Source organism: Leptosomus discolor, chromosome 14 (genome assembly GCF_034619465.1).
Source record: "Leptosomus discolor isolate bLepDis1 chromosome 14, bLepDis1.hap2, whole genome shotgun sequence".
NCBI classification, from domain to species: domain Eukaryota; kingdom Metazoa; phylum Chordata; class Aves; order Leptosomiformes; family Leptosomidae; genus Leptosomus; species Leptosomus discolor.
Window position 1 is genome coordinate 10021856 of NC_141404.1, and position 26852 is coordinate 10048707.

The window sequence follows — 26852 nt, forward strand, 5'->3', positions numbered from 1 at the left end:
AAGATTCAGAAATCAAATCATCTTATGACAGTCTTTAAGACTGAGCTTAAGAAGAAATGCCATGAAGAAGCAATAACATTACTCTGGTCTTGCTGTTATAGTTGTATTTCCTGTGTCAGAATTTATAGCAAGGAAAACAAGCAATCTGAAGAAGTTAAACAATTAACAGTATATCTCATTAATATGCATGTAATGAAAAGGTGCATTGTCCCATATATCTGCAATTAAAATGAAACAGCTGTAGCCACAGGGAGACTTGTAAACATTTGTATTAAAGTCAAATGTAGACTAATTTGATTTGATCAATACTTCTGATACTATGTTAATAATACTATTTTTGAAAGATTGCTCAAATTAGTGATGAGATTAAGAGCATTTTTATGTGCTTTGCTGAATAGCAAATGATCTTGGTATCATCTTAAGCGTGTTGCTGAATTAGTGTCACTATGTATGTGACTTTTAGATCTGAAATGAGCAAGCATGCACACAGAAATTAATCTTTTTTGTCCCTTCTCTTTAGATGAGCTTCGTCAAGCTATTGTGGCCATGATGAATAGAAAGGATGAACTGGAAGAACAAAATAGGTAGTTTTCTTTTTCTAGTTAAGAGTCACTATAATTTAAAAAAATCTGTTCTCTAATACAAGCTGTCATTTGTGTAAAGCTATGCGTAATCCTTGTGTGTTCTTTTTGATATATGTATTATTTTTCTGTGAAAACTAAGCTTAATACTTCAATATTCAGCTGTTGGTACTGAAGAGTAATATTTGCAGGTCAACTTTTTCCTTTGAATTCTAATCACATACAGCTATCTGTCTTTTGGGAGCTTTTGCCAGTTGCAATTTTTTTAAAAACAAAACTTACAGCCAAAAGATTCGTAAGATCTCTTGATATAGGTTTCCAAATGAGTAAAAGTTTGTCTTTACACAAATATTCAGAAAATTTCCTTTTTTCCCCTTCTGGTGCAGAAGTGATATAGCATGGCTAACAATGTTACGCTGAAAATGGCTGTCATTTGTGAGTGTTTTCATGTGCACTTTTGGGGCAAAATGATGATGCTGCTTATTTAAAATCTATCAGACCTACTTTGTATTTATTTAGTCTATTGGAACACATCATTAGATGAATGAAAATACAAATGTATTCAAGACATACTATTGTTATGCTGTAGTAGGGCTATTTTGGTAATTTACATTTTTCTATGTATATATATATATATATTTTTAACATCAAGACTACCAACTGATCCCATTTTCCTGCCTCATATCCTCTCCATTCCCGTAATTGCAAGTTACTGCCCCATTCAGCTTTGCGGGTTTTTTTTGGCAGAAGGACCAGGATACTTTGGGTGCTACCATTATGCATCACGCTGACTTTGCTGTCCCATCAAAGGTTTTACACAGAAGGTTATGGCAGTACTCTCAGTAGAGACAAGACCTCTACTTGCCTCCTACTCTTGCTAGTAAATATATTGCTTATAGATTATTCTTGAGATGTATGGACTTGCGCTGAAACCAGATTATAAGCTGTTTTCTATAATAAATTCTTTCTGTATGGTGGTACAGTAGATACCATAGAAGGTTGTGCTTTGGGCTTGTTGATGAGATTGTAATACAAATTAATAGTAAGTACTTAAAACTGTTTTGATTGGGTCCTTTTTCCTTGTAGCTTTTCATATTTTTGTATAATCAAATCAGGTGAATTTATTACATTGAATATTGAAATTTTATGATGACATTAATGGTACCATCCAGGTACCTACTCTGTGATTCATAGAATATCCTCTAATTACTAGGTAGTGTTTACAGTGTTCTAATAGAGGCTGCTGCCTTCCAGATCTCTGAGAAATCTGCTTGATGGAGAGATGGAACACTCTGCAGCACTAAGGCAGGAGATGGACAACTGGAGAAGGAAAGTAGCAGAACAGGAAGAGCGACATGCCACGAAAGTCCAAGCCTTGGCACGGTAAGAAGCACTGAAAGTGTCATAAAAAGTAACAGCAGTGAACAAGGGAATAAAATTCTGCATACTAGAAAAAATAATTTTCGAGTAGTTCAGTTTTTAGAAGAACACAAGTGATTTAGGACTAAAAATCCTATGGACTTTAGTTGAATTTAAGCTGAAAGACACCTTTGGAAGATTTACTGACAAATTTAGTGTGTTTGTGGTTTGTTTTGTTAAGTGTTAACAGTAAGTAAGAGTTTAAAATATTAGTAAAACCACTGCTGCAGCTCCAGAGGAAAGAATCTTAGTGAGCTGAACTTATGACAATGTCAAGTTTAATTTAAAAAAATTAGACTAATATTAAGAAATATAAGCCATGAAAATAGCAACAGTTAGATAATGAGACTAGATTCAAAGGAATACATGTATGCATAAAGTAAATGCAAGAAGTCTTTTCTCTCTTTATATGTCTAGTTCTAACACCCCCCCCCCTTTTTTTTTTTTTAAATTCATTATTATTTTACTTGATATTTGGGATATTCTTGGTATAGCTGTCTACCTAATTGGAACAAATCACAATATCAAGGGCCTGGTTTTTTCCTTCTATTGGATGTATGATATTCTTAATGTTGTTAGAGTACCGAGCACTGTCTGCAAACAGTAATTTCCAAACCTCAAATCTGGTACAACTTTTAAATATAAGGGGGTTGGGAGGGGAACAGAAACACCGTGTCAATCTTTATGGTGAACAGACTGATGTTGTTGTCCCAGAATAATGAAATGCTTGTTCTAGTAGTGGAAATGTCTGCTCCAGTGCATGTGTAAAACATAGGTTTTTTAAAAAATACACAAGCTAGGTCATTGGGATTCTAGTTCTCAGATCTGGAGCCAGTGAGGACTTGTTTTGGAGGCTGTTTGATTTTAATACTACTCCACAGTATTTCCACTGATAGATAGCTTATGTAGTTCAACATGGAGATTAGTATGAGGTCTCCTCTCCTCCCAGCAAGTTCTTACTTCAGTCAGTAGAAATTGTGCTGAGTGCTCCTACTGTCAGTTAAATTGGGTAGGAATATCTGTGTCTTCATTTATTGCTTTCAGTTGTATAGAGTATGTCAGTGTCAGCTGCTGCTGACGCATACCCTTCTGTATGTACTCTCACACATGTAAGCAGTAAAGAATGGATTATCTATCATCTTCAGTGACATTTCTGTCCGATCTGTCTTCTGTCTATCTGATTATTTAAGTGTGACTTTGTTTTCCTTGGGCTGATGTTTTCTTCTTGTCCTGTTGCCAGGTTTTCATGGCTGACCACTTTATCAACCACTGTATCATAAGCACAGTTGTTGCCAAACAGTATGAACAGTACCAATTTCTGAAGTGGTGCAACTGCTTCCCCCTAGCTCTAGGAAGGTCAGCTGGAGCAGATTGCTCAGGACCATTTCCAGTCAGGTTTTGATTATCTCCGCAGATGCAGACTGCACAGCTCCTCTGGGCAATGTTGTTGGCAGTGACCCATAGTCAATGCTCTTCCTCATGTGATGCAAGGTGCTGTTGGCTTTCTTTGCCACAAAGGATGCATTGCTGGCTTGTGGTCAGCTTGTTATTCATCAGGACTCCCGGATCCCTCTCCGTAGATCTGTTTTCCAGCCCCCAGCATGTATGGATGCTAGGCCTATTCCTCCCCAGATGCAGGACTTTGCATTTTCCCTTGTTGGACTTCAAGCGATTCGTCTGCAGATTCCAATTTTGCAGCCTGTCCAGATCCCTCTGAATGGCAGCACAACCATCTGGTGTGTCAGGTGCTCCCCAGTTTTGTGTTGTCTGTGAACTTGCTGAGGGTGCAGTCTGTCCTAGCATCCAGGCCGTTAATGAAGGTGTTAAACAACATAGGCCTCAGTAGTGACCTGCCTCCATCTTGACTTTGTGCCACAGCTATGCTGAAAGAAAAGAGTTTTAACCCTCTCCTTGTCCAAATGTGTTTAGCTTAAGAAAGACTTTTGAAGGTAAATGGTGCTGTAATAGTGTGATTTTCTTCTTACAATTCTAAATAAGCTCTAAAGGAACCTATAATGCCTAATATCATGGGGATGATTCACGTGTATTGTAAACAACAAACATATCCCAAATGTTAAATAAGATTAGTAATCTGTGCCTTATCACAGAGAGAAGTGTTTGTTTTCTGCATGCGCAGGCAGAGTGCTTAGTGTCAATCGTGAAGTACCGCAGCTGAGATTGCTATAAGCTTTTTATTGCATAGCAGAACTAGTATCTGAAAATTATGAATGTAAAGCTTGCTTAAAAAAATTTAAAAATTCAAACGTTACTAATTCTGCTTTTGATGACACATCAAACCGAACTACTCACTTTGAGGGAGGGAGAGATATGTGTAAGTGGGTTTGACATTCATGTGATGTAGGGCAATTAAGACAATGCAAATACTTCATCATTTAATATTCATATTTCAGGTTATAGGAATTGTATATTCATATTTCTTTGACTCACTTCCCCCACAGTTTTATAATTTACAGTGACATGGGTGAATCAGATATTTGTCATGCATGTACCTTTTTAAAGAATAGATAAGGAGCTTTTATAACAACATCTAAAGAGATGCTCACTTAGACTAACTTGTTATTTTTAAACAAGTTTGTTTAATTTCTCTTGTCACTATGGAGACTGGGTATGTTCTGTTAATTGTTCTTCTGAAAGTCAGTTTATCTTGTCATGTGATAAAAACAGTGTTGGGAGCTGTTTAGGTACAACAAATTCCTGTGTCAATGGTTATTTTGGACTTTGGATGCATTTCTTTAATAATTCATTGCAACTCATTTTCTAGCACATAAGAAACTTTACATATAGTTATTTTGGAATATTGGTTTTTCTTAATTTTTTTGTTTGTTCACTTTGTGCACTGTAGGTGATGCTGCTGCAATAGTAGGAGTAGTAAAATTTATTAAATAAAATTTTAAACCAGGAATATGGGCAAGCTGAATAATTTGAAGAATTTAAAATAAAGATTTTGGAAATGCTTTGTAAGTGCTGCAAAATACAGTAGGTGAGTGAGAGGAAACTAAGTTTCGGATATTTTGTAACAGTGAAATCTCACTGTTGAAAACAATTGATCACATGACTAGAGTAGAAAAATTTCCTTGATTGTAATATTCTGAACATCTTAAGGCAAGGAAAATTATGCAGTAACAATCTGACTGTTGTAAGTTGATGAACAAATATGCTTCAAATTGAAAGCTGATATTTATGTGTGTCGCCAAAACTCTTGTGAAAAATTTGATGTGAATATCTTCCTGAAGGCTTTGAGAAGACAGATTTCAGTGACATATCAGTCAGCATTGAAATGGTTACTTCTGGATAGCTGCAGAATTGATTTATTTGGCTGGTCTCCTAGACTCTCTGAAGAATCTTTGGTCTCCTAGACAAAATGCTAGCTTGCTTAGAAAAATTTTCCTGAGTTTCCTAAGTTCTCTTTCAAAAATGGAAAAATTCTTAGGTCATTTTAGTTTCAAGTAGTGGTAATCTCATTCTTCTATGTGAAGTGTTTGAATAGCTTTTTCATAACAGTTATGATACTGTTTCAAAACGAGCAGTCTAAGCATTCAACCTATTTCCTAGCCTTCCAATACATTAGACTAAATAGACTCTCTAGTATAATTTTGTAAGCTCCCCCCCTATCAATAAGCCTTTCTTAAATTGCATGGACATATATTGCCGGTGGCTTCTTGGCAATGATAAAGTTTTTTAATTGAGATTCTTTTTTCTGTATGGAATACTATTACATCCCTTTGCAAGGCAAAGAAATTTATTGAAGTTGACTGTGAAATTGGATAATCTCGGATTGCATATTCTTAGACTATATTCAGAAATGTTGGAGGAAAGCAATTTACAAAGGACAGGCTTTGTAAAAGAAAAGCAGATAGAAAGAGAAGATGGTAAGGCACTGTGTAGGAAAATGAGGGATGAGAATTTGACTATCCTTTATCTTAAACTTTTATGTACCTTCTGTTTACTGTACGTTCTGTAACGTAATCTGCCTCTTCTTATCTAGTGTCTGTATTATCCACATTGCTTTTAGATTTGGCATTTTATATTAATCTGTTTTACAACACTTCATTCAGAGCCGTAGCGCTTCAGTGTTGTGTGAAATGATGTTTTGTGCATCATGAAATGCTTGCATCACTTACCTTAAGCAGCAGTTTAGAGAGAGGAAAAAATACCTCTTGTCCATGCTTGTGAAAACTAATTTGAATATACCTATATTTGATGATTTATTTTTCCTGCTTGGTTAGTTGGTGACTTGTCACAAGTTACAAAAACATTTTATAAAAAGAGTGAGATATGTTACTTCGTAAGGTATACAACTTCCTCATATTTCGTATTCACAAAGCCATTTTTTGCTTTTTCGGATGTGATATCAATGCTAAGATAGAGCCCTTTCATAATTTAGATAGGAACACAGTTTATGTTGTGAAGCTATCACAAGAATACCTTGCAGTTTATCATTCATATGATGTTTGTCTTTCACGACAAGCAGGTAAGTTTATCACATTATTCCTCATTACAGGTTTTTTCAGATTGGTTTTATACTGTAATCTCATTATGTTGTATATAGTTCAACTTCCACTTCTATGAGTAATAGTTCTCATTTTTCTTATTTCATTTAGGGTATATATGATTGCAATGAATTGCGATCTTGCACCTTCTAATAGGAGGATCATAGGATAATTCAGGTTGGAAGGCATCTCTGGAAATCATCAAGCACAACCTTTGTATAGATTCTACATATACTTGCACTACATTGTTTATTTCAATTCATTCTCGAGATTCATGCAATTTTCTTATTATTTGAAGATTTGGTACCTTTATAGTGTTTTCTGAAACACGAAGGTTTTTTCACTCTATCGCTTTTAGCAAGATATAGACATCGGTTGGAATTTTTTTTTTTTTTTTGGTAAGCCCGAATTTAGAGATAAGACACATTTCAGGAGTAAGCTGCATAAAAGCACTTATTGGTATCTTATGTTTGTCCCAGAAACTTAATTACGGTATTCTTCAGGCCGGTATAGTTGAGATACATGAGAAACTACCCTTTTTCAAATTCTTTTCTTACCATGCTTATTTTACAGAAGCCCTAGAGGAATGTTTGTATCCTTTTCAAGAAGCAGTTGTGTTCTTGTTTTTTCTTTTTTGGCTTTTAAAAATTTTTTTCCCCTGTTAAGGTATAGGAGAATAAGTCCTATAAGGCCTCTTCATCTGCAACAAAAATAATAACTTAAAGGTATACTGTTCTTTAACAATTTTAATAAAATGTTTGGAAGTCAGCTTTTATAAAACACTTTCTCACTGGTATTCACTCGTATTAACAGCCAGAAATCTTATGTTGACGAACATAAGATGCATCTCGTTTAACTTGCATAGTAGACCTTAACTATGCGTGGTGTATGTATACGTGCTTCAATAAGCGTGACTGTCTATCACAGAAACTTTGTGGACATTACTGGAAAATGACTAACCTCCTTCAACTCCCCTTGTCCCCCCGTAGTGATAGTTTTTAAAAGGGATGCTATAGCACAAGGAAGGTGGGGCAGATTTCACCTGCGGGGCCTGGTCCTTCTCCAAGAATACAGCAGAAGTCCCAGCAGGGGTGTCGATCCACTGCTGTGTTCCACATGAATAGTATCTCTCTTCCATGCTGTCCTCCCTTTGATGTGAGAACATGCTGCTTGTTCTCCTGTTACATTCATCCTCTCAATATGACAGCCCTTAGGGAACAGTTGCTGCTTTTGCTGGCATGAATTAACTTGCTGGTGAGGATATCATAGAATCACTCAATCCTGCTGTCCATGTCACCACAAAGGAGTTAAACAGCCCTGGTCCCAGTACCGACCCCTGGGGACCACCACTCGTCACTGATCTCCACTTGGACATTGAGCCCTTGGCTGCAGCTCTTTGAGTGCGATCATCCAGCCAACTCCTTATCCTCCAAGTGCTCGCATTAATATGCATTTATCAGTAATATTGCCTGCTATCTTTTAATTCATTTTATACACAAAAGTCAGGTATATGTTTCCCAAAATGCAAGCTTTTTTTATGGTGCTGAAAAAAAAAAAAGATTGTTCTTATAGTAGTTTTGGTTTTCTTTTAGGCAGGGTTTCCTTAAATGCTAATTTTTAAATGATAAAATTAAGAGGAAGAGTAATTATTTTTGCTTCAAAATTAGGCAGGTAATTGAAGATATTTGACAACTTACAGTTATGATATAACTGATCATTCCTAGTCAATCCTGATAGTTTTCCAAAAAAGATAACAAATAAGCAAGTTTGACGTTGCTAAGGTGTTCTGTGGCTGTGTACCATTCATGAATATTTAAAGAAAATGTCAGTAAAACAATATTTTGTTTCTGTATTAGTATAATCGATGTCATAAATATTGCCACTGAAAAGTAAATCCTTTACTATTAATATTTTATTTCATATCTTTGGTGAAAAGGTTACCTTACACTAGTAATGCCAGTCGGGTGTTGCTGTATAAACAAGCCCTGACCATATGGATACTCTTGAAAGAAATTTACTGAATGTTTTTCCTTTTTCTGACTTTGATTTCAGTACAGGAATTTAGTAGGATCCTTGAGATGTTTCATATAATTTGTTAATATGTACAGTGGTTTCTGGTGAATTTTCAAGTTTGACAGTAGCAATACTTACAATTTTAGGGATTTTATGAGGTGGTATCTTCCATTTTAGGAAATTGATGAAAGTTACTCATGTATCACCATTTAAGGTTTGATACTTAAATTCCTCTTCTCTATTCACAGTTGTTATTATGTACTGATTCATTACCATAACTAGTATTGTATTTTTCCTCTGGTTTTAAAGAAAGACACTGTTAATGTCTGAGAGTGGATACACATAAGTCTGATTTATCTTCAGGAAAAGTACTAAAAAGCTAACTACAGACTTTAGTTGCATCTTAAGTAATTTCACTGGATAAAAGTGCTATAGAATAAAATAGACTCTGCTAAAAATGGTTGATCCTTACTGCATAAGCTTATACATAAACTGTTTATTGGAAATATCTTTTTCTGGTTTTCTGTGGAGAATAGGCACAGAGCTATGGAGAAACTCCTACAGTTGCCTGAAAAAGCTTCAGATGGAATAAAATTTATCCTGCTATTATAGATGTGTGGCATTTATAAGTTGCTGTATTTAAATGTGTTTGTGTTTCTCTAGTCATACTTTTGGAGAGATTTTGGAGATAAATCTGCTCTGTCAGAAACTAACTTCATGTTTGTCTTAAGGAAAAAAATAGTGTGGAAATGCATATGATTTTTTTCTTTGTCTTGAGGACATAAAGCTTCAAAGATGTTCTGCTAATCTCCTTCTTTTGTGTACTCATATAATAATAAATCATAAAGGGACCTGGGGAGGAGTTAAATTCTGCTTTCATAGGATGCTTTAAATCAAATTTTTCTTGTGATTTGTTTTCAAACCTTAGTATTTTTTATAATGTAGCTCTTAATGTGCATTTTTCTAGTTTTGAAATCAACCAACCAAAGGAAAGTATGTCTTGTATGATCATTCTGCATGACTAATCACCAATGGTATGAAGCTTAATCAACAACACATGCTAGACCTTTGCCATTTGAGAAAAAAAAATAGTAATTCGTATGAATGCTAGATTGTCATCCTCTGTCATTGATACATGATAAAACAACATATTATCGCTCTGTGTTTCAGCTACTTATTAACATAGGAGAAGTGATCAGGCAGGGAAATTTGTTATAATGGAGTTTTTGGAGATGGGTGTGCTTTTAGTTGCATAGTTGTCTGTTTTCCCATGTTTTTTCAGCCTGATTTTTTTTTTCTTTTTTTTCCGCTCTATCACCTTCAACTTGTACTTAGTCTTGTCAGTTTTCTTCAGCATAGAATGTGGAATTGTATGGAGCACTTCAAAAGATTCTGAAAGCCTAGTCTTATAACAGGCTAACAGTTTTTCTTCAAGTTAGATGCTAAAGTTTGGAAAAGTTGCAGAAGTAAAGCTGGGGCCTTCACAAAGAAGTATTTAACGTCCTTAAAAACAGGTAGAACTGTTGGGTCAGCTGGACAATAATTTCTGCGAATATGACCCTTAGCTCCTATACAGTAGTTTCTCCTTATAAAATACTTGCTATGAATATCTGATATGATGTCTCTTGAAGTCATTGAAGACGTTTTAGTGAGTACTTGCTATTTTTTTTTAAACATGCTCTGATAAAAAGAGCTATATTAATTCATATCTATCAGGAATCTAGCTAAATAGTAATGAGAAAGACATGTCAAAGAATGAGAAGATGATAAGAGACATATTAGGAATTGTGACTGGGCTATCGTATCCTACTTTAAATTTCAGCCTTGTATCAGAAACCTTAAGTGAATTAAAGTCGTTCTGAAGTTCATCTGTACTGTATCAATTTTAAGTCATGGAATTGTAGAATGGTTTGGGTTGGAAGGGGCCTTAAAGGTGACCTAGTTCCCACCTCCTGCCATGGGCAGGGACACCTTCCACTAGACCGGGTTGCTCCAAGCCCCGTACAGCCTGGCCTTGAACACTGCCAGGGAGGGGGCAGCCACAGCTGCTCTGGGCAACCTGTGCCCAGGGAAGAACTTCTTCCTAATACCTAATCTAAATCTCCCCTCTTTCAGTTTGAAACCATTGTCCCTCATCCTATCACCACACTCTGTGACAGGAGTCCCTCCCCACCTTTCCTGCAGCCCATTTTCAGCACTGGAAGGCCCCTGTAAGGTCTCCCCGGAGCCTTCCCTTCTCCAGGCTGAACAACCCCCACTCTCTCAGCCTGTCCTCATAGTCAATAGGCACAATGGTAAATAGATTTATTTTTTTTAGTGCTGTCTCAGTACAGACAGAAGGCACTGAGTCTATTCTCAAATGTAGAAACGAGATGGGGTGTGGTTATTTAATGAGAACCCTTAAAACTCAATATATTGAAATTGTATGCAGTTACTTCCATGCAGACATATTCACACTTCTGGAGAGAAATCTTTTTGTCTAGATGTCATATAGATTTTCTTTTTCATTAATGAATTATTTAGACTTGGTAATATGGTATATAGAATTAAACTGTTTCTGATTTTTTTTTTTTTTTCCCTTAATCTGAATATCAGCATCCAGCTCTGGTGGAAAAACTGACCTGTTCTTCATAGTCCAGGAAATGAAAATACCATAAAATACATAAAATCATCAAAGACTTTGTTAAAATTTGATAGCTGGGTAATCAGTAGTTTCTTTGCAATTATTTAGCAACCTTCTGCTAAAGGACTGAATAAAATTGAGGCTATATAGTTCAAAAAACTGATTTGAAATCCATAGAAATATGAATATAGTACTAGTCTAGGGTTTTTATATATAAATATGGCATTGCTCACATCAGCAGTTTATTTTTGTGTGTGTATATACATATATATAAAAATATGTATATATTTTGTGTATGTGTATATGTATATATATAGTATGATAACGACCATCAAACATATTTGCATGTGTTTCTGAGTATTTCTCATTCTTAAATAAATTCCCATAAATAAAATGCCTACCTTTTGTGTATAATCTGTTTCTGGCTTCCTGTAATCTGTCACATATCTACGGTTTAATCATTCCTAGAGCTTGTACTGCTCTTCTGGCATGATTTTGACCTGCCCATGTTCTCTCTTCTCTCTAAAAGGTTTCTTGTGTGTCAGGTTATGTACTGCACCTGTGTATTTCTACTCTGATATTTTCTGAAAGAAGAGTCTGAATTCACTCTCTCGCAACACATTTTAGTTATGTTTCTTTTGTATAAACACTTCTGTCATACTTGGTTAACTGAATGGGCTTAGACAGGTAGCTGAATTTTCAGATGTGTGATTTGTCAGCTTTGTTTAAAATTCAGCTGGTTAGAATCCTATTTTATTTCCGCAGAAATATAAACTAAGGTGCTTAATATTGATAGGTGGAGCTATGATAGTACCTGGTTTGAATACTTGTACTTTCCAAAGAAAAATGAGACAGGCACAGGCACTGAAATATAACAGTCAAAGGGATTAACTTAATTTCTTCTCTTATGGTTTTCATTTAGGAATGGTACATGGAAAACTTTTACCTTTAATGTTGTTGCTGAAGTACTAGCATTTTCTTACAATGATAAAGTCTATTTCTAAAGCTGAAGTCTCTGAATTTCCTCGTCTAGTATCCCATCCTTATTTTTTTAATCAACTGTTGATTTAGATAGACTGTATAATTTTTCTGCCATCAATGTAGCATAGTATAGAAAAACGAAACTAAGCAACTGATGAAAAATCTTTTATTATGAAGTAATCTGTTTTGCTGATGTGTTTATCTGGCCCTGCATAACTAGTTTTCCTGGTACTGTGCTTTTGATGTATTATTCAATGTGTAAGTCATCTTTTTTTCATCTTGATGACATAACTTAGATAAAGCTTATTATTACAGATAGTATGTTTCTTTGCATTGAAAGGGGCTTTCATCTATTTTAAGAAAACAGTACGCTTTATTTATTCTGTTCTTTTTATCAACAGAGAAAATGAGGTGCTAAAAGTGCAACTTAAGAAGTATGTGGGAGCTGTCCAGATGCTCAGAAGAGAAGGTCAAACAGTGGAAGGTAAAGGAAAAATGAAGGGGAAAATAAAAAAAATCCATGTACAGGGTTTGGTTTTCTGTATGCTACCGCTGAGACAGAGTTTATTGGAGGCACAGGTATAGTAACCAAATGATCGAAGTGACTCCTGGACTTCTATAAAAACTGACAATGAAAGAATAGCCAGTGAACAGGCATGTCTCTGGTTTGCAAGAATCTGCTTTTTTTTTTGGCCCCTTTTTTTTTTTTTTTTTTTTTTTTCCTGTTTGATCCTGGAATGGATCTCTGTAGATAACCAGCCATCCAATCCTGTGCAAGCCATGGTCCATAACCAACACTTCAACCACACAAAACAATCCTAGTGTGGCTGGGGACATGGTTCACGCTTCTGCATTGCAACCCAGTACAACATCAACCACCCCCCACCCTGCTGGAAAATATCAACATCTGAAAAGAGGACAGTTCTGTTTCTATGAAAACTGTCCCTCGCGCATCTCCAACTGGACTGCTTGCTTGTGAACAGTTTTGTAATGCAGATTGATATCAAACAAAAAGAATGTTATGTGATGGCATACTATCAAATTACTGCTGAGTAGAAGCAATCAAGAAGTCTTTGCTTTCCTTGCTGAGTCTTCGCCAAAAGAAGTGAAATCATTTACATGAAAGTGGGGTTAGCAAGAGATAATAAGCCCTATTCATCTCTTCTAACCGTGGTAGAATATCATCTCCCAATAGTGAAAAAAACATATTTGATATCTTGTCGTTTTGAGAAAAATACTGATGTAGATTTTTGTACTTATTTTTACAGAGCATTTTCTGGTAGATGAGGTGGTCTTAGCTTTTTCTGGAAAGTTTCTTATTGAAAAAAAATTGGATGAAAATTTAATTAAAAAAAAAATCTGTGAATTAATGTGATATTGGAACGTAGGAATAATTTTGAGGAGAGAAATTTTAGTATCTCTAGGTCATACTGTTAGTGTTGTTTTGGAGATCAGTATTTGCAGACTGTTTGAAATAGACTCTGTATTAAGACCAGACATTTCACTTTCTTTGCTAAGTTGCTCTGACTCTAGTGAGCAGATTTTGTGTCTGAAAGTCAACGAGTTAAGTTATCAGCAGTGTTATCTGTTTTTCTTCAGTGGTCAGTGGTGATAGATGTGTCCATGATGAGATGAATTGGGGTCTTGATTCTGAACCATCTTGTGGTGGGAACTGTGTTTTCACTGACTGCAGAAGGTGTTGTGAGAGATGAAGTGGCTTTTCAGAAATTAGCACCATCTGTCTTTTTTTTTTTTTTTTTTTTTTTTTTTTTTTTTGTGACAATATTGTGGCCATATAAGTGGCTGTGGGAATGAATACTACATTAATTTTGCTCTTAAGGGCTAGTCACCATACTTATCTGTAGTTAAAAAACTTCATTCATCCTTAAAAGGATTTTTGTTAGTGAGAACACATGTTTTTACTTCCGACTTTGCTGGAGTGTAGTGATTCATATTAAGAATTATTCACGAAAACCATCGCTTAAGCTTCTTATAATAGCAGAAATTATCCTTCATTAGATACTGACAGCTTCCATGATGAGTGTAATTATAGGAAAAGAAAAAAATATTCCTAGGCTAGCTATATTCTGCCATGTTAAAATTATGCAAATTAGCAAGTGATAAGAATAGAAACTGAGTAGGATGGTCAGATTTTCTAGATGAAAAAGGGGGATGGAACAGTACCAACATTTCTAAAAACGAATACACGTATGCTTTATGCTCAAAGGATATTTAATCAATCCACAGTAATTTTCTGTAATATTTATTGTTACTGACCAGAATAAATTTCAGCTATATGCACTTTTTGGAATATTTTTCTTATATTCTATCATCACGCATTATATTTTTATAAAACCAACTTTTTTTTCTTAGCTGTCATTGGAGATTTATGTGGAACTTTTAGTATTATTGGGGCCTCTGACTCCAAAAAGTATTTAAGCATGTAAATAATCCCTGAGAACTAGTATTTAGATACACTTCAAAAAAGGAGAGTGAAACAAAAGGGATTTTTTTACCAGATTTATAGAAACTATCACACTGATAACTTGCAAGTATGTCATTGCAGGCATTCATATTCTTCAGGTGTGAGCCTTTGTAATTAAGAATATTTGCATTATTAGAAAGCTATTTGTACTTTTCAGTATGTCATTGTGTAACTTAAGGCGAATTAGTGAATGCCAGTTGTGGTACAGCTTAAAGTGACCATAACAATGTGACTTAAGTAATTATTGTTCTTAATTCACTTACATGCTGAAAAAGGTTACAGAGTATATTTACAAGACCTGTTTCATTACTGTGTTCTGAGATCGTGACAATTTTGTGAAGAAAATAGGATGAAGAAACTATTGTTTTCCCTGCTTTTGTAATTTTAAGTTAAAATTCTTGTTGGTTTCTTAATATATTAATTTACACACTCATAGGTTAAGGCTCTTGACTTTGAACTAGTCTTACATGTAGACAGGGACGTAGAGGTCTGATCTGTTTAAACTTGGAAAACTCCCAGCTGTCCTCTTTTGCTGTAATGTTAGGAAATCATCTTCAGGGAGGCATGAACTGTTGCATACAACTAATTTCACTGCTGCCCTATGATACCATAATGAGTAATTTCAATGATGATTAATCTTCTTCCAAATGGTATCAGAACACAAGTCTTAAATGCATTGTAGATTTTAGAACACTATGTATTTAGAATTTCTGTGAAACTATTTTGAAAGAGTCAAAATAAATTGAGCTTCTGCTGTTATTTTTATGACTATAAATAGAGAAGAATATATGTTTGCTACAATAATTAGATCAGAATTGCTATTGAGTTGCCTTTTAAATAGTTTCCTAAAATAATAAATTAAATTCAGCATAACATTTTGCCCATGGTGACTTAAAAAAACCCACACCAAACAACAAAAAACCACTCAGCAAATCTGGTTGTAAATAAATTGCCCTAAAGTCAGAACTGTGTCAAGTTCAGAATATCATACCAGCTTTTGAAATGAGTGATCACTGCCATAGACTGAGCAGTTTGATGTTGGTATTTGAATACTTAATAAATTAACATCCTGATTTCTCAGCCATCAGCAGGAGTTGGATGTGTACCATTTTTCAAACTTGCTTAGATACAATAATATTATGTATATAAAAATGCTCATCTTGGAAGTTTCTGGCTGAAGAGCTTTAAGCAAGGTTTACAAGAAACAGCTCTTAAAATAGCTTTCAAAATTCTCTTAAAATAATTATGAACAAAAATAAGTTCCTAGGCTCAAGAGTATTTACTCAGATGAATTCTGGTGTCTTCTATCTACCTTATAGTGGTTATATATTTAGCTTAGATTTTAAAAAATGGTGAAAGCATTTGTTAAACCTCTCTTTTATTAGGGCTTGTTTACTTTATATGTGCTAACTTGTTTTTTTAGAGATTCATGATCTGTAAGGAAAAGTTGAATTGGACTTTGTGTAACTTGGAGAAGAGGTGACTTACTTGACATTGGCCTTAAAGCGATCATCAAATACTTAAATGATACGTGGGAGCAGGAATAGAATAAACTGTAGTTTTCATTCACTGGGGAGAAGAAAAGAAATAATGGGCTAAAATGGCAGGTGAAGGAATTAGCTATCAAGAAAACCTTCCTGAGAAGAATAATTTAAATAGATTGTGCAGGGAAGCATGAAATCTCTGTTATTGGAGGTTTCTAGGAAGAAATTAGACAATTAACTATCAGGAATGAAATAACTACAGCTGATTCTGCTTTATGAAAAACCATGATATACTAAAGTGTGGAATGTCCATTCTCAGCCCTATTTTCTGTAATTTCTATGATATGTAAGTAGTCTGTGCAAGTAATATGAAATGATACTCTGGAAGAGAAGTAGAAAAAAGACTTAAAAGAGAAGCCTAGGCTTAGTTTTCAAAGGCTTTGGGCAGGAATTGCAGTTACTACCTACATATATTAGAGAGCTGTAGTCATAGGACTGAAAATGCTTTTAGTTTTCATTTTTCTCTGTTGAGAGTATCTGTCTAAATATTGCTCACAAGAAAGCTCCCTGCAGCATTTGTATTTCAGTACTTGTAATACTGTTTAATACTACATCCTGTTTTGATACTTCTAATAACTGTTTCTTTTAGAGTTATTACTTCTAAACAGATTGTTTTAGATGTTTATATAATCTAACATTTTAATTTGAGGTGTCTCTTTGTTTTAGTTCTACCAAACATTTGGAGCACTGATGGTGAATTTACTATTCCAGAGCAAAAGCAAGTAGAAAACAATGAGGAATTGGCCAGCTCATATGAAAGAAAATTGATTGAGGTAAAGTTTGTACTGCACAAATTTTATGCAATCATAATTGTAACATAACATTTGAAGCTGTAGTTTCTTTACTTAGTTGTTATTTTTTCCCCATTAGTGTAAAAGAAAAGTCTGATTTTTGCTTTAAAAAGAAAAATGAAAGATTTAATTTTCAGGCTTTTGTGGTTAAAATACAAATTTCTTCATTCAACTTCAAAGCAATTTAATTAATTAAAAATACTTTTCCTAACAAGGGTACACATTTATACTTTGATATTAAAATGGAAGTTTTTACAAACAAGTTGCTTAAGGCTATAATGGATGGTGGTGAAGTTGAAAGCGTCACAGACAATAGGTTTCAGGTATTGTGTAAGTCACAGTACATAATTCAGGCATTGCTGTTTTGTCAGTTGAGCTTTAAAACTGAGGACATACTGAAATCTGTAGCTCGTTCTGTGCTTTCATACTGTTTTCTGATTGCCAAACTGTTTCATTTTTGTATTGCTTTCCTGTATAGCTTATTGAATACAGCAGTATGGAAATGAATGATGGAAGCTACTACTTCTGTTGATATGACCATTTTAGGAAAAGTTCTTAATGCAAGATTCACTTTTAAGGCTAATTTAAAATTCATTAAAGAAAAAAAAAAGACAAGACAGACTAGGGTTTCATCCTAAATTTAAATACAAATTATTTTCCAGACAAAAGTAATGAAATTTAATATCTAATAGCCCTATTTCCTATTAAATATTAAATGAACATTTTTATAAAAAGTAAAACAATTCTCTCTGTCTTTCTCTTGCCCAAAATACTCTGAAATTGGATACTCATATTAACTGATTAACTTGAAGATGACTGAAAATGCAGGTCATGCATCAAAGAGATTAATGCAGTTCTTCTAAAACATTTGTACTTGGTTATCCTTTTCTCATAGGACCATGTGAAACTAGTTCACTCCCTAATGTATACCTTTGATTTGGTTCTTCTGACTCCTTTCCTCTGTTCTGTACTTATCAAAAGAATATCTTAATTAAGAACACAGGTAAAATCTCCTTCAGCTTTAAAAACATCCTCCTTAGTCCTGCTAAGTTTGTTCTGCATGTTCAGGAATTTGTTGTTAACACGTCTGAGTTTGTGAAAGGTAGTGTTTGCAGTAGCACTGATGACACAGCAGTGGGTGTAACCACTGGAGAACCTTGTTGCAGATCACATCCAGAAGAGGAAGTCTGCATTTCAGTCTCACTTACCAGTCTGTAACAGTATCTTCACATACTCAAAATAGGATGTAACCCCTGTAACGATCCAGGCGTATTTACCAAAAGTCATGACTCTTTTATCTCTCCACAAATGAAAGATGTGTAGTCTTATTTTCAAAGGTTAGCCTGCATTGTCTTCCAAATAGAGGACTAGGATAAAAACCACTCTTGAAAATTGTTCTGGCAGTTCCGTTCAGCTAGAATCGGGTCTGAAAAATTGTAATCAGTTTGCACGGCAAGGTTTTGGTAGCAGGGGGTTACAGGGGTGGCTTCTGTGAGAAGCTGCTAGAAGTTTCCCCTATGCCAGATATAGCCAATGCCAGACGGCTTTAAGACGGACCCGCCGCTGGCCAAGGCCGAGCCCATCAGCGACAGCGTTTTTCGCCTCTGTGATAACGTATGTAAGAGAGTGAAAAAGTTGTTGCGCAGCAGGAATTGCAGCGAGTGAGAGGAGTGAGAATATGGGAGAGAAACATCTTGCAGACACCCAGGTCAGTGAAGAAGGGGGGGAGGAGATGCTCCAGGCGCCGGAGCAGCGATTCCCCTGCAACCTGTGGTGAAGACCATGGTGAGGCAGGCTGTCCCTCTGCAGCCCATGGGCGGTGGAGCAGATGACTGCCTACACCCCGTGGAGGGCCCCCACGTCAGAGTAGGTGGATGCCTGAAGGAAGCTGTGACCCTGTGGGAAGCCTGCACCGGAGCAGGCTCCTGGCAGGACCTGTGGCCCGTGGAGAGAGAGAAGCCCACACTGGAGCAGGTTTGCTGCCGGTGACCCCGTGAGGGGGCTCACGCTGGAGCAGTCGGTTCCTGAAGGACTGCACCCCATGGAGGAGACCCACGCTGGAGCAGTTCACGAAGGACTGAACCCGTGGAAAGACTCACACTGGAGAAGTCATGGAGGACTTTCTCCCGTGAGGGGGACCCCACACTGGAGCAGGGGAAGCGTGTGAGGAGTCTTCCCCCGGAGGAAGAAGGAGTGGCAGAAACAACAGTGTGATGAACTGACCCCAACCCCCATTCCCTGTTCCCCTGTGCTGCTCGGGGGGAGGAGGGAGAGAAATCGGGATCAAAGTTAAGCCCGGGAAAGAGGGGAGGGGTGGGGGAAGGTGTTTTAAGACTTGGGTTTATTTCTCATTACTCCTCTCTGAGTTGATTGGTAATAAATTACGTTTTTCCCAAGTCGACTCTGTTTTGCCCATGACGGTAAATGGTGAGTGATCTCCCTGTCCTTATCTCGACCCACGAGCCTGTTACTGTATTTTTTCTCTCCCCTGTCCAGTTGAGGAGGGGAAGAATGATAGAGCGGCTTTGGTGGGCCCCTGGCATCCAGCCAGGGTCAAACCACCACAAAAATGTTCAGATTTAAGCAGTTTTAGTGACTGTTATTTTGTGCCTAGTAGACTATTCCAACTGAAGACAAAGATTCCCTTGAATTTCTTGGTAGCTGATCGGGATATTGATGTCTTCCCACAAAGAAATGACTAGCTGTCAAGAGAATAAGAAGAATGATTATGCTGAATAATTAGATTTTTTTTCTGTTTTTCCATTGGAAATGCTTTGTTCATAATAATATAATGAAGACATTTTCAGTTTCTTACTATATTTGTAAAAAAGTCTATTTATCAAAGTTCTTTAATTATGATCTATAAATCACCTGATTTAACCAAGTGGATAAAGAAAAGTTACAACTAAAAATTCTGAAGGAGTGAGGAAACTTGAAATTTTTTACTGAATGTTATGCTTAAAACAGTGTTAGAGAAATTTTGATAAAAATTATCCATAATTTTTATTAATGCTGTATTTCATTAGAAATAGTGAAACATCTATCTGGTTAACACAATTTCTTCTAAACCCCAATTAGAAACTTGTTGGGATATTGATGGGTCTTTGGATACCTCTAGCAATTCCTGTATATTTTCCAGTGTCATATGCTTTGGGACTAGAATGCTATTTTGTTTTAGAAGAGAAAGTACTCTCAGGCCATGAATAATAAAGTGTGTTTAAAATCCTTGTTAGATAGGTTTTGGGCCATTGCTGTGCATTGTTAGCCTAAGTTTGCTGTACATAGGTAAAAATAGGTTTCATTTGCTTTGTCCTGCTTATGTAAGGTTTGTCAGAGCAACATCACCAGAAGTTTTCCTGTGTTACACACCGAGGGAGAGACAAATTCTTTATAGATTGCATTGCAGCTAAGCTCAGAATAAACAATTGCTAAAGATTTGCCGACATGTCAGACCTGACATTGCTAAGGATTAAAAAAAACTAAATTGGAGTGTTTGTACATCTTTAAAAGACCTGTGGTCAGGTTGTTATCTGTAAGACATTGTTTCCAATTGGTCTATTCTTTCTCTTTGTGGCTGTAGGCCAGTAATGAACTAGTAAACATATCTAATTAGAGAGAACATGACTTCAACTTTATTTGCAGTTTCAGCCTTTAATAATTTTATACTCTATTTAAGAGTAATTGTAGTGGTGGACTTTAACCTGCATTTTATCAGAGTTAAATTGTGAGTTATGCTCATGATAATACTAAATTGTATTATGAAACAGCTCTGTTAAAGACTCAATAAATGACATTTGAATTTTCAGTTTCCTGGCATAGATTGTTCCTGTCAGGCTAGGGAATAAGACAAGCTCCTCTGCAGGAATAACAGGCTTTTCATGTACTGAAACTTGTATCACAATATATTAATCCCTTATTGTTCTGCAGAAACACTCATTCTTACAGGAATGCTGGAGTCAAACCAAGCAGTTAAAAAAAAATAAAGTCCTTTCCAACTCTCTAAGGCTTTCCTTGTAGAAGCCTGTACAAGACACATTTCTAGGAGTTGGAATCTTTCTACATAAATTAACTAGGAATTGCTTAGTTTTTAAAGTAAATTTCCACAAAACCTGCAGTTTGCCTTTTAATGAACTTGAAAAATACTGCTGTACCTTTTCCTAAAGGTCACAGACTTTTTATATGGTAGGTGTACTATTGTATTTTTATGCCTGACAAATTCAGTATTTGGTATGTGAGGCTGGGAAGCTGTTTTTCTGACATGGAGGGTGCGTATGCCAATCCTGTGAACTGAAGATGTGAATCACTGTTCAAATAAGTACACCCAGTAGATTAGAGTTGAGAGTTTACTTCTGAATATTAGATATTCATGAGATCTGACATATGTCAAAAAGGTTAAGTTTAATGTTTTTTAAATTCCTGAGAAACTATGCAGGTCTTCTGAAAAGTTGAATTGTTTCAAACATTTGAAACAACATCTGTGAAAGGTAATTTTGGATATTAAGCCAAGCTTTCACCATTCTGTAGAGTTTCACTTTGTGAATTTTCGTGTCTTCTGTTCTTTCTTGTTGAACATGTAATTTGTAGGCCAGTTGCATCCTGATGCATCAAAAGCATGCTACTGATTACTTTTACTGAAACTGACTTCCAGTTTTTCAACTATAATCTTCTCAATTTCATTGCAAAGTGCACAAATGCCTTTATGCTGTATTGAGGGTTTTTTTGAGCCAGCAATTACAGAAAAAGAACAAATTAAGGCATGTGTCACTATAGTTGGGTAGGTGGCTTTTTTTAAACACTTTTAAACATTTGACCTTTTGATGTTTGTGGTTTGGTGTTTTGTGGGGTTTTTTTTGGTGGTTTTTTTTTTTTTTTTTGGTAATGTAGTAAGGAAATATTATAGTGTCATGTGAAAAGTAGTTGTGTGACTTTCTCTAAGGTTCTTTGTGCTGCTGTCACTGTTAGTAAATGGAAGTTCAAAAAAGAGCCTTTCGGTCTTAAAAAATTCAGAGATATATTGTAAATTAATTTTTACTTTTTACTAAGAAATTTTCAGTTGTATGCTACCAGATAATTAAAGTTTCTAAATATTGGAGGATTTTCAAGTGTGAGAATATGGCTTTGCCATGATGCAATACATGAGTTTTGTTTGGGTTTTTTGTTACAAAATCCCTTCTCACATACTAAACAATCTGGTCAGGAAAGGTACCTTAAATCGCTAAAAGCTTTGCCAAAAAGCCTCAGCATCTTTGCAGAATTGGTTCTCAGTTTAGCATAACAGGTAACAATATACTGTAATGAATCTCTTTACAATGTACTGAATTGAGATCCTGAAGTAGGGAATTTTGATGATATAGTAATTTTGGTAACATCTGCATATAGTGCTACTTATTCTTTAACATGAGATGATTTTGTGGAAAGGCTGTGACAGCAACTTTGTTACCTGCTTAAAAAAACCCAACAACTCTGACTATGAAGAATTGTTTGACTGCTTGTCAATTTTTTTCTCATGCTCTTCTTCTAAAAATAATCTTGATTTGTTCTTTTATTACTTTTGATCCCCAGGTGATTTTACAAACTATTGATAAACCTAGAACCTTTCACTATTGACAGTATGCACTCTTACCTGACATTCTATTTAGGCAATGTTAATGTCTAAATGTCTAGTGTCTATTTAGACAACATTAATGACATTCTAAGATGAGAATAAAAAGAAACCATTCTGTAAGAAATAACCTCTGAAATATTAAATAACTTCGTTGAAAACTTCTCTGAGCACCATTTCATTGACCTACATGACCCATTTTGTTGGAGATGAATGAAGGAAAGTTTTCTGTTCTTTCACTGGATTCTGTAAAGACGTGGATTTTTTTTTTTCTCCTAGAAATTAAAATGCCTATAAATACAGTTATTAAATAATAGCACTTGTTTGCTTAGATTTAATATATTCTCATGGGAGTGAATTGAAAAATAGCCTTTTGTCATAGAAACAAAAAATCTTTGGCTCTTGTTAGCATTGAACAAACACTGCAAGTTTGATCTCTTCTGTCAGTCATGTTATTTACTGACAGCTACTTTATTAGTGTACTTGCATTCAGCATGAGATTTCATTCAGCAAGCAAATGAGATCAGTGCGCCAGTGAACAGTGATACTTTTGGAAATTGTTATTTTATTTTCTTATTTAAAGGTCTTAGCATGGCATTGCAGCTTTGGTTTTAAATGTTAGTTGTGTTTGAAGTCAACATAGAAAACGCGTCTTAAATTAGTAAATTGGTCAGCACTTTCCTGTGGAATGACAAGCCCTTCTGTAGCTTTTGTCAGTTAAACTGTTACTCAGATACAGTGAGATGTGATTTTATCTGGCCCCAGATGTACTTTGGCACAAGGGTAGCCTTTTTTGTGGTTCTTAAAATAATTTGTCTTATTTCATAAGAATTTGAAATATGCTTTTATATATGTGTGTGTATATTTTGGAGTGCTACTCAATGCACAGTTTAAGTTACTAAATAGGCTAGTCCTGGCTGAGTAAGATGAACAGTTTTCTCTTTCTGAGGCAAGAATGGTGCACCCATGAATGACCATGCACTTAGGCAGTGATCCATTTGTTAATGTGTGGACTGGTCAGTGTTTTTAATTTTCTTTACAGACAAACTTATTTCTGAGTCAGTGTTGTTTATATTCAGTTAACAGTAAATAAGCGTGCTAAGTGTTAAGCTGTCTCTTCTGCAAGTTCTACAAGGAAAAAACAGTGTGGCATTTATGGTGAACCATGGCTATTTCTTATCTTACTATATTTTAACTGTCACAGGTAACTATTATCAAGGTAAGATTTCAGGAAGAGGTAGTATCTTTTGTTATATCAAATCACATACTTGGGGAAAGCTGGACAAAGTTCTTCAGGTTAAACATATGCTGTGGTTTAAGTTGCATCTTTGGCGGCATTATCAATTTAAGCTTGAATCCTGCTTCTGTATCACAGGGCACCTACCCCACACTTGTTGTGGAACATTAGTTTCTATGTCCATGGTGCAAACTGGTTTGGGAACCTGGTTTGGCTTAAAAATATTTTTGAGATGTTTTCATTCAGACCACTTTCCTCATCTGATTGACAGTCCTGCACATAGTGTAGATGGAAATGAGTGAATCTGTCATGATTTAAAGGAAAAAAGGAAGGTTAGCAGCTTAGCAACAGGGGGTTACTAGCAAGGCATAAGTGACAGCAAATTAGTATCTGTGGAATAGTGAAACCACAGATTGACATGACTTTAAACAGCCCTTTCCCAGGAGGGACTACTGGGGCCCAAAATTTGTGGCTGATGATGTTGGAAGTCTTTTTATAGTTGTGGTCCAAACATGGCATATGGGGGATAACAATGAGAAAACTGTGATGAGCAAGAAAAGAAACATTTCTATTACACTTTTGTGGTTCCACAGGCATTAGTGAATACTGGATCCATACATTGACAAGTCCCCTGAGCTCACCAATTGGTTTGGATTAGGTATGGAACCGCAATTGTATTTGTGTAGCTAAAATATAAAACTTGTGCCAGTTTCTGTTTTTGCTGAATCTGTGCAAGTCATGGGAGGACAATTAATACCTGGTCTAGTGTAAAGCCTGCTAGGTAAAAATTAGTCTGTCAACATTTAATTTGAAAAAAAAAAAAAAAAAAAAGTAAATAGTCTAAGTGATTTATACTAGATAATGTTTTGTGGCCTGTGAAATTACTTTTTTGAGTCCATGATAATATTGATGTAGTTCCAAGTCTTGTTCTCTTGGAGGTGGGCTGTGGAATGTTTATGAAAAATGATCTCCTGATAGTAATGGTGTCTCATTGCTTATGTCAGATGATCCTTATGAATGGTAGTTGTACATTTGAAGTATTTTGTGTTAGTTCATGAAGATAGTCCTAGTAAAGGCATAATGAGGTGCAATTCAGAATAGCTATCTCAGCACAGTATATGAGGTGAAACCTTCCTCCAGGTGTGAAATGAGAAGTTAAAAAGATGTAGAGGAAGATAATAATAGTGGTGTTGAGAAATTTGTTTAGATCTTTGTTGTTCAGATCTTTTGTCTTGGGCTTTGGCTTTTGCCATGAGGATACATGGAAGGATGCAGCAGCTAGAGGCATGCTAATTTTTATCCCTCTTATTAACACTTATTTTATCCCTCTTATTAACACTTATTAAATGCATTATCCTGTGTATCTGATTCTGCTTTTGCTGGTAACTTTCATTTTCCCTGGCCAGGCACAGGTCTTGCCAGAGTAGTGTTTTTCCTGCTCAATGTGGTAGTGGTCTCTTGTATGTCAGGATTAATCTCAGTAGACACTGGCAGTACTGTACACAATTGACAAAGACTGTGAAATATTGCAAGCATTAGTATGTAGTTCATCTAACGTGCACAGTTCCCAATGTATTTTGAGTTGAAAGCTACAACTTGTTTTCTTCTTGTTGCTTTTGATGAATGGTGACTTGTGCTTAGCTTATGCAGGTACAGTAAAAAAAGAAACAAAAACTCAAACAAAATAAAAAACCCAAACCAAAACAACCAAAAAACAACCCTGTTCTTAAATGGATCTTTCAGTCTGCTGTGATCCAAATAACTTGCTTGCAAATGGAAATGTCAAGAATACAAAATGGAAGGGGATTTTTTGGGGAAAAAAAAAGGCAATGACTAAGCATTTTATGGCTATATCAATAGATTTGCCTGAACTGTCTGCCATTTTGAGTTTTACTGTTTTTCACTTGTAGAAAAATGAAATTATTAATATTTAGTAGAGTACCTGCTCCGTTTTGAAGACCTTTGGCTTCATTTCTGTTGGGGAAAAAGAACATTTGATTTTTGAAAAATGGTATCTTCTCATGGGAAAAATACACCCATGCTTCCATTGAGAGCATGCTACTGATTATTTTTACTCGAACTGCCTTCTAGTTTTTTAACTTTAATCTCATCAATTTCATTACAAAGTGCACAAATGTCTTTAAGCTATATTGGGAATTTTTTTGAGCCAGCAATTACAGAACAAATTAAAGAACATGCCACTATAGTTGGACAGGTGGCTTTTTTGAACACTTATAAACATTTGACCTTTTGGTGTTTGTGGTTTGTTTTATATTTTCTGTAATGGAAGCAACTTCCGCTTCTGTCTAGAGTTTCTTGGGAAGTACATCGTTTTGCATTTTGTGACAATTGGGGGGAAAAAAATGCCTATACCTGACAAAAAGTCATTAATTCAGATGTAGCTCATGCAGAAACTTTTATGAATTTTATCTGCAAATTGTGTTAACCCCCCCCCCGAGTTCCACTAAAACACCTTTTTTAAAAAAAAAAATTAATTTTTTCTTGTTGCAGGTTATCAAAAGTCTGTTTCTCTACTCTAGAAGCATGTCCTTGTAAGACAGGCTGTATTATTCATATGCTTAGTGAAACATTCCTAGCATGTTTCAACAGCTTAGTCCTTTGCTGTGGAACATTAAGTGTTATTTACCTTGGTCATTTCTCTGGAGACTGCTCCTAAATGTGGTCGTGCTGGAAGGTTTAATTGGAGTGTTGTCAGGCGGCAGGAGTAGACTTAGATTTTCTTTTGACAACAGGTCTTTAGAGTTCTGTTAGTGTGGAGTCTTAAGTATTTTATGTTAGCCTCACTTCTCCTTCGTGATAAGGATTTGTGGTCTTTAAGCATGCTTTCTGATATGACCAGGCCCAAATCTGAATGATAATCTTGCCAAGGTAAACTTTGCTCATTTGTACTTTAATTTTCTGCTTTAAACATGTTGTCGTGGAGGAAGACAACTGTGAAGATGATTGAAGTCCCAGTATGGAAAATTATTGCTTAAGATTCAGTGTGGAATGAATAAAGGAAGATGTGATGACATAAAATGTAACTGAAAGAATATAATATAAGG

At 35.6% G+C, this 26852-nt stretch overlaps 1 protein-coding gene across 1 annotated transcript in view; it reads left to right on the forward strand.

Moving 5' to 3' along the window:
- SNX29 (sorting nexin 29) overlaps nt 1–26852 on the forward strand; it is a 137521-nt gene that overhangs the window by 38996 nt on the left and 71673 nt on the right. Inside the window, exons 14-17 of the mRNA XM_086472830.1 lie at nt 521–584; nt 1836–1964; nt 12530–12612; nt 16824–16930. Of these exons, the coding sequence (XP_086328956.1) occupies nt 521–584; nt 1836–1964; nt 12530–12612; nt 16824–16930 (383 nt within the window). The remainder of the gene's footprint in view (nt 1–520; nt 585–1835; nt 1965–12529; nt 12613–16823; nt 16931–26852) is intronic.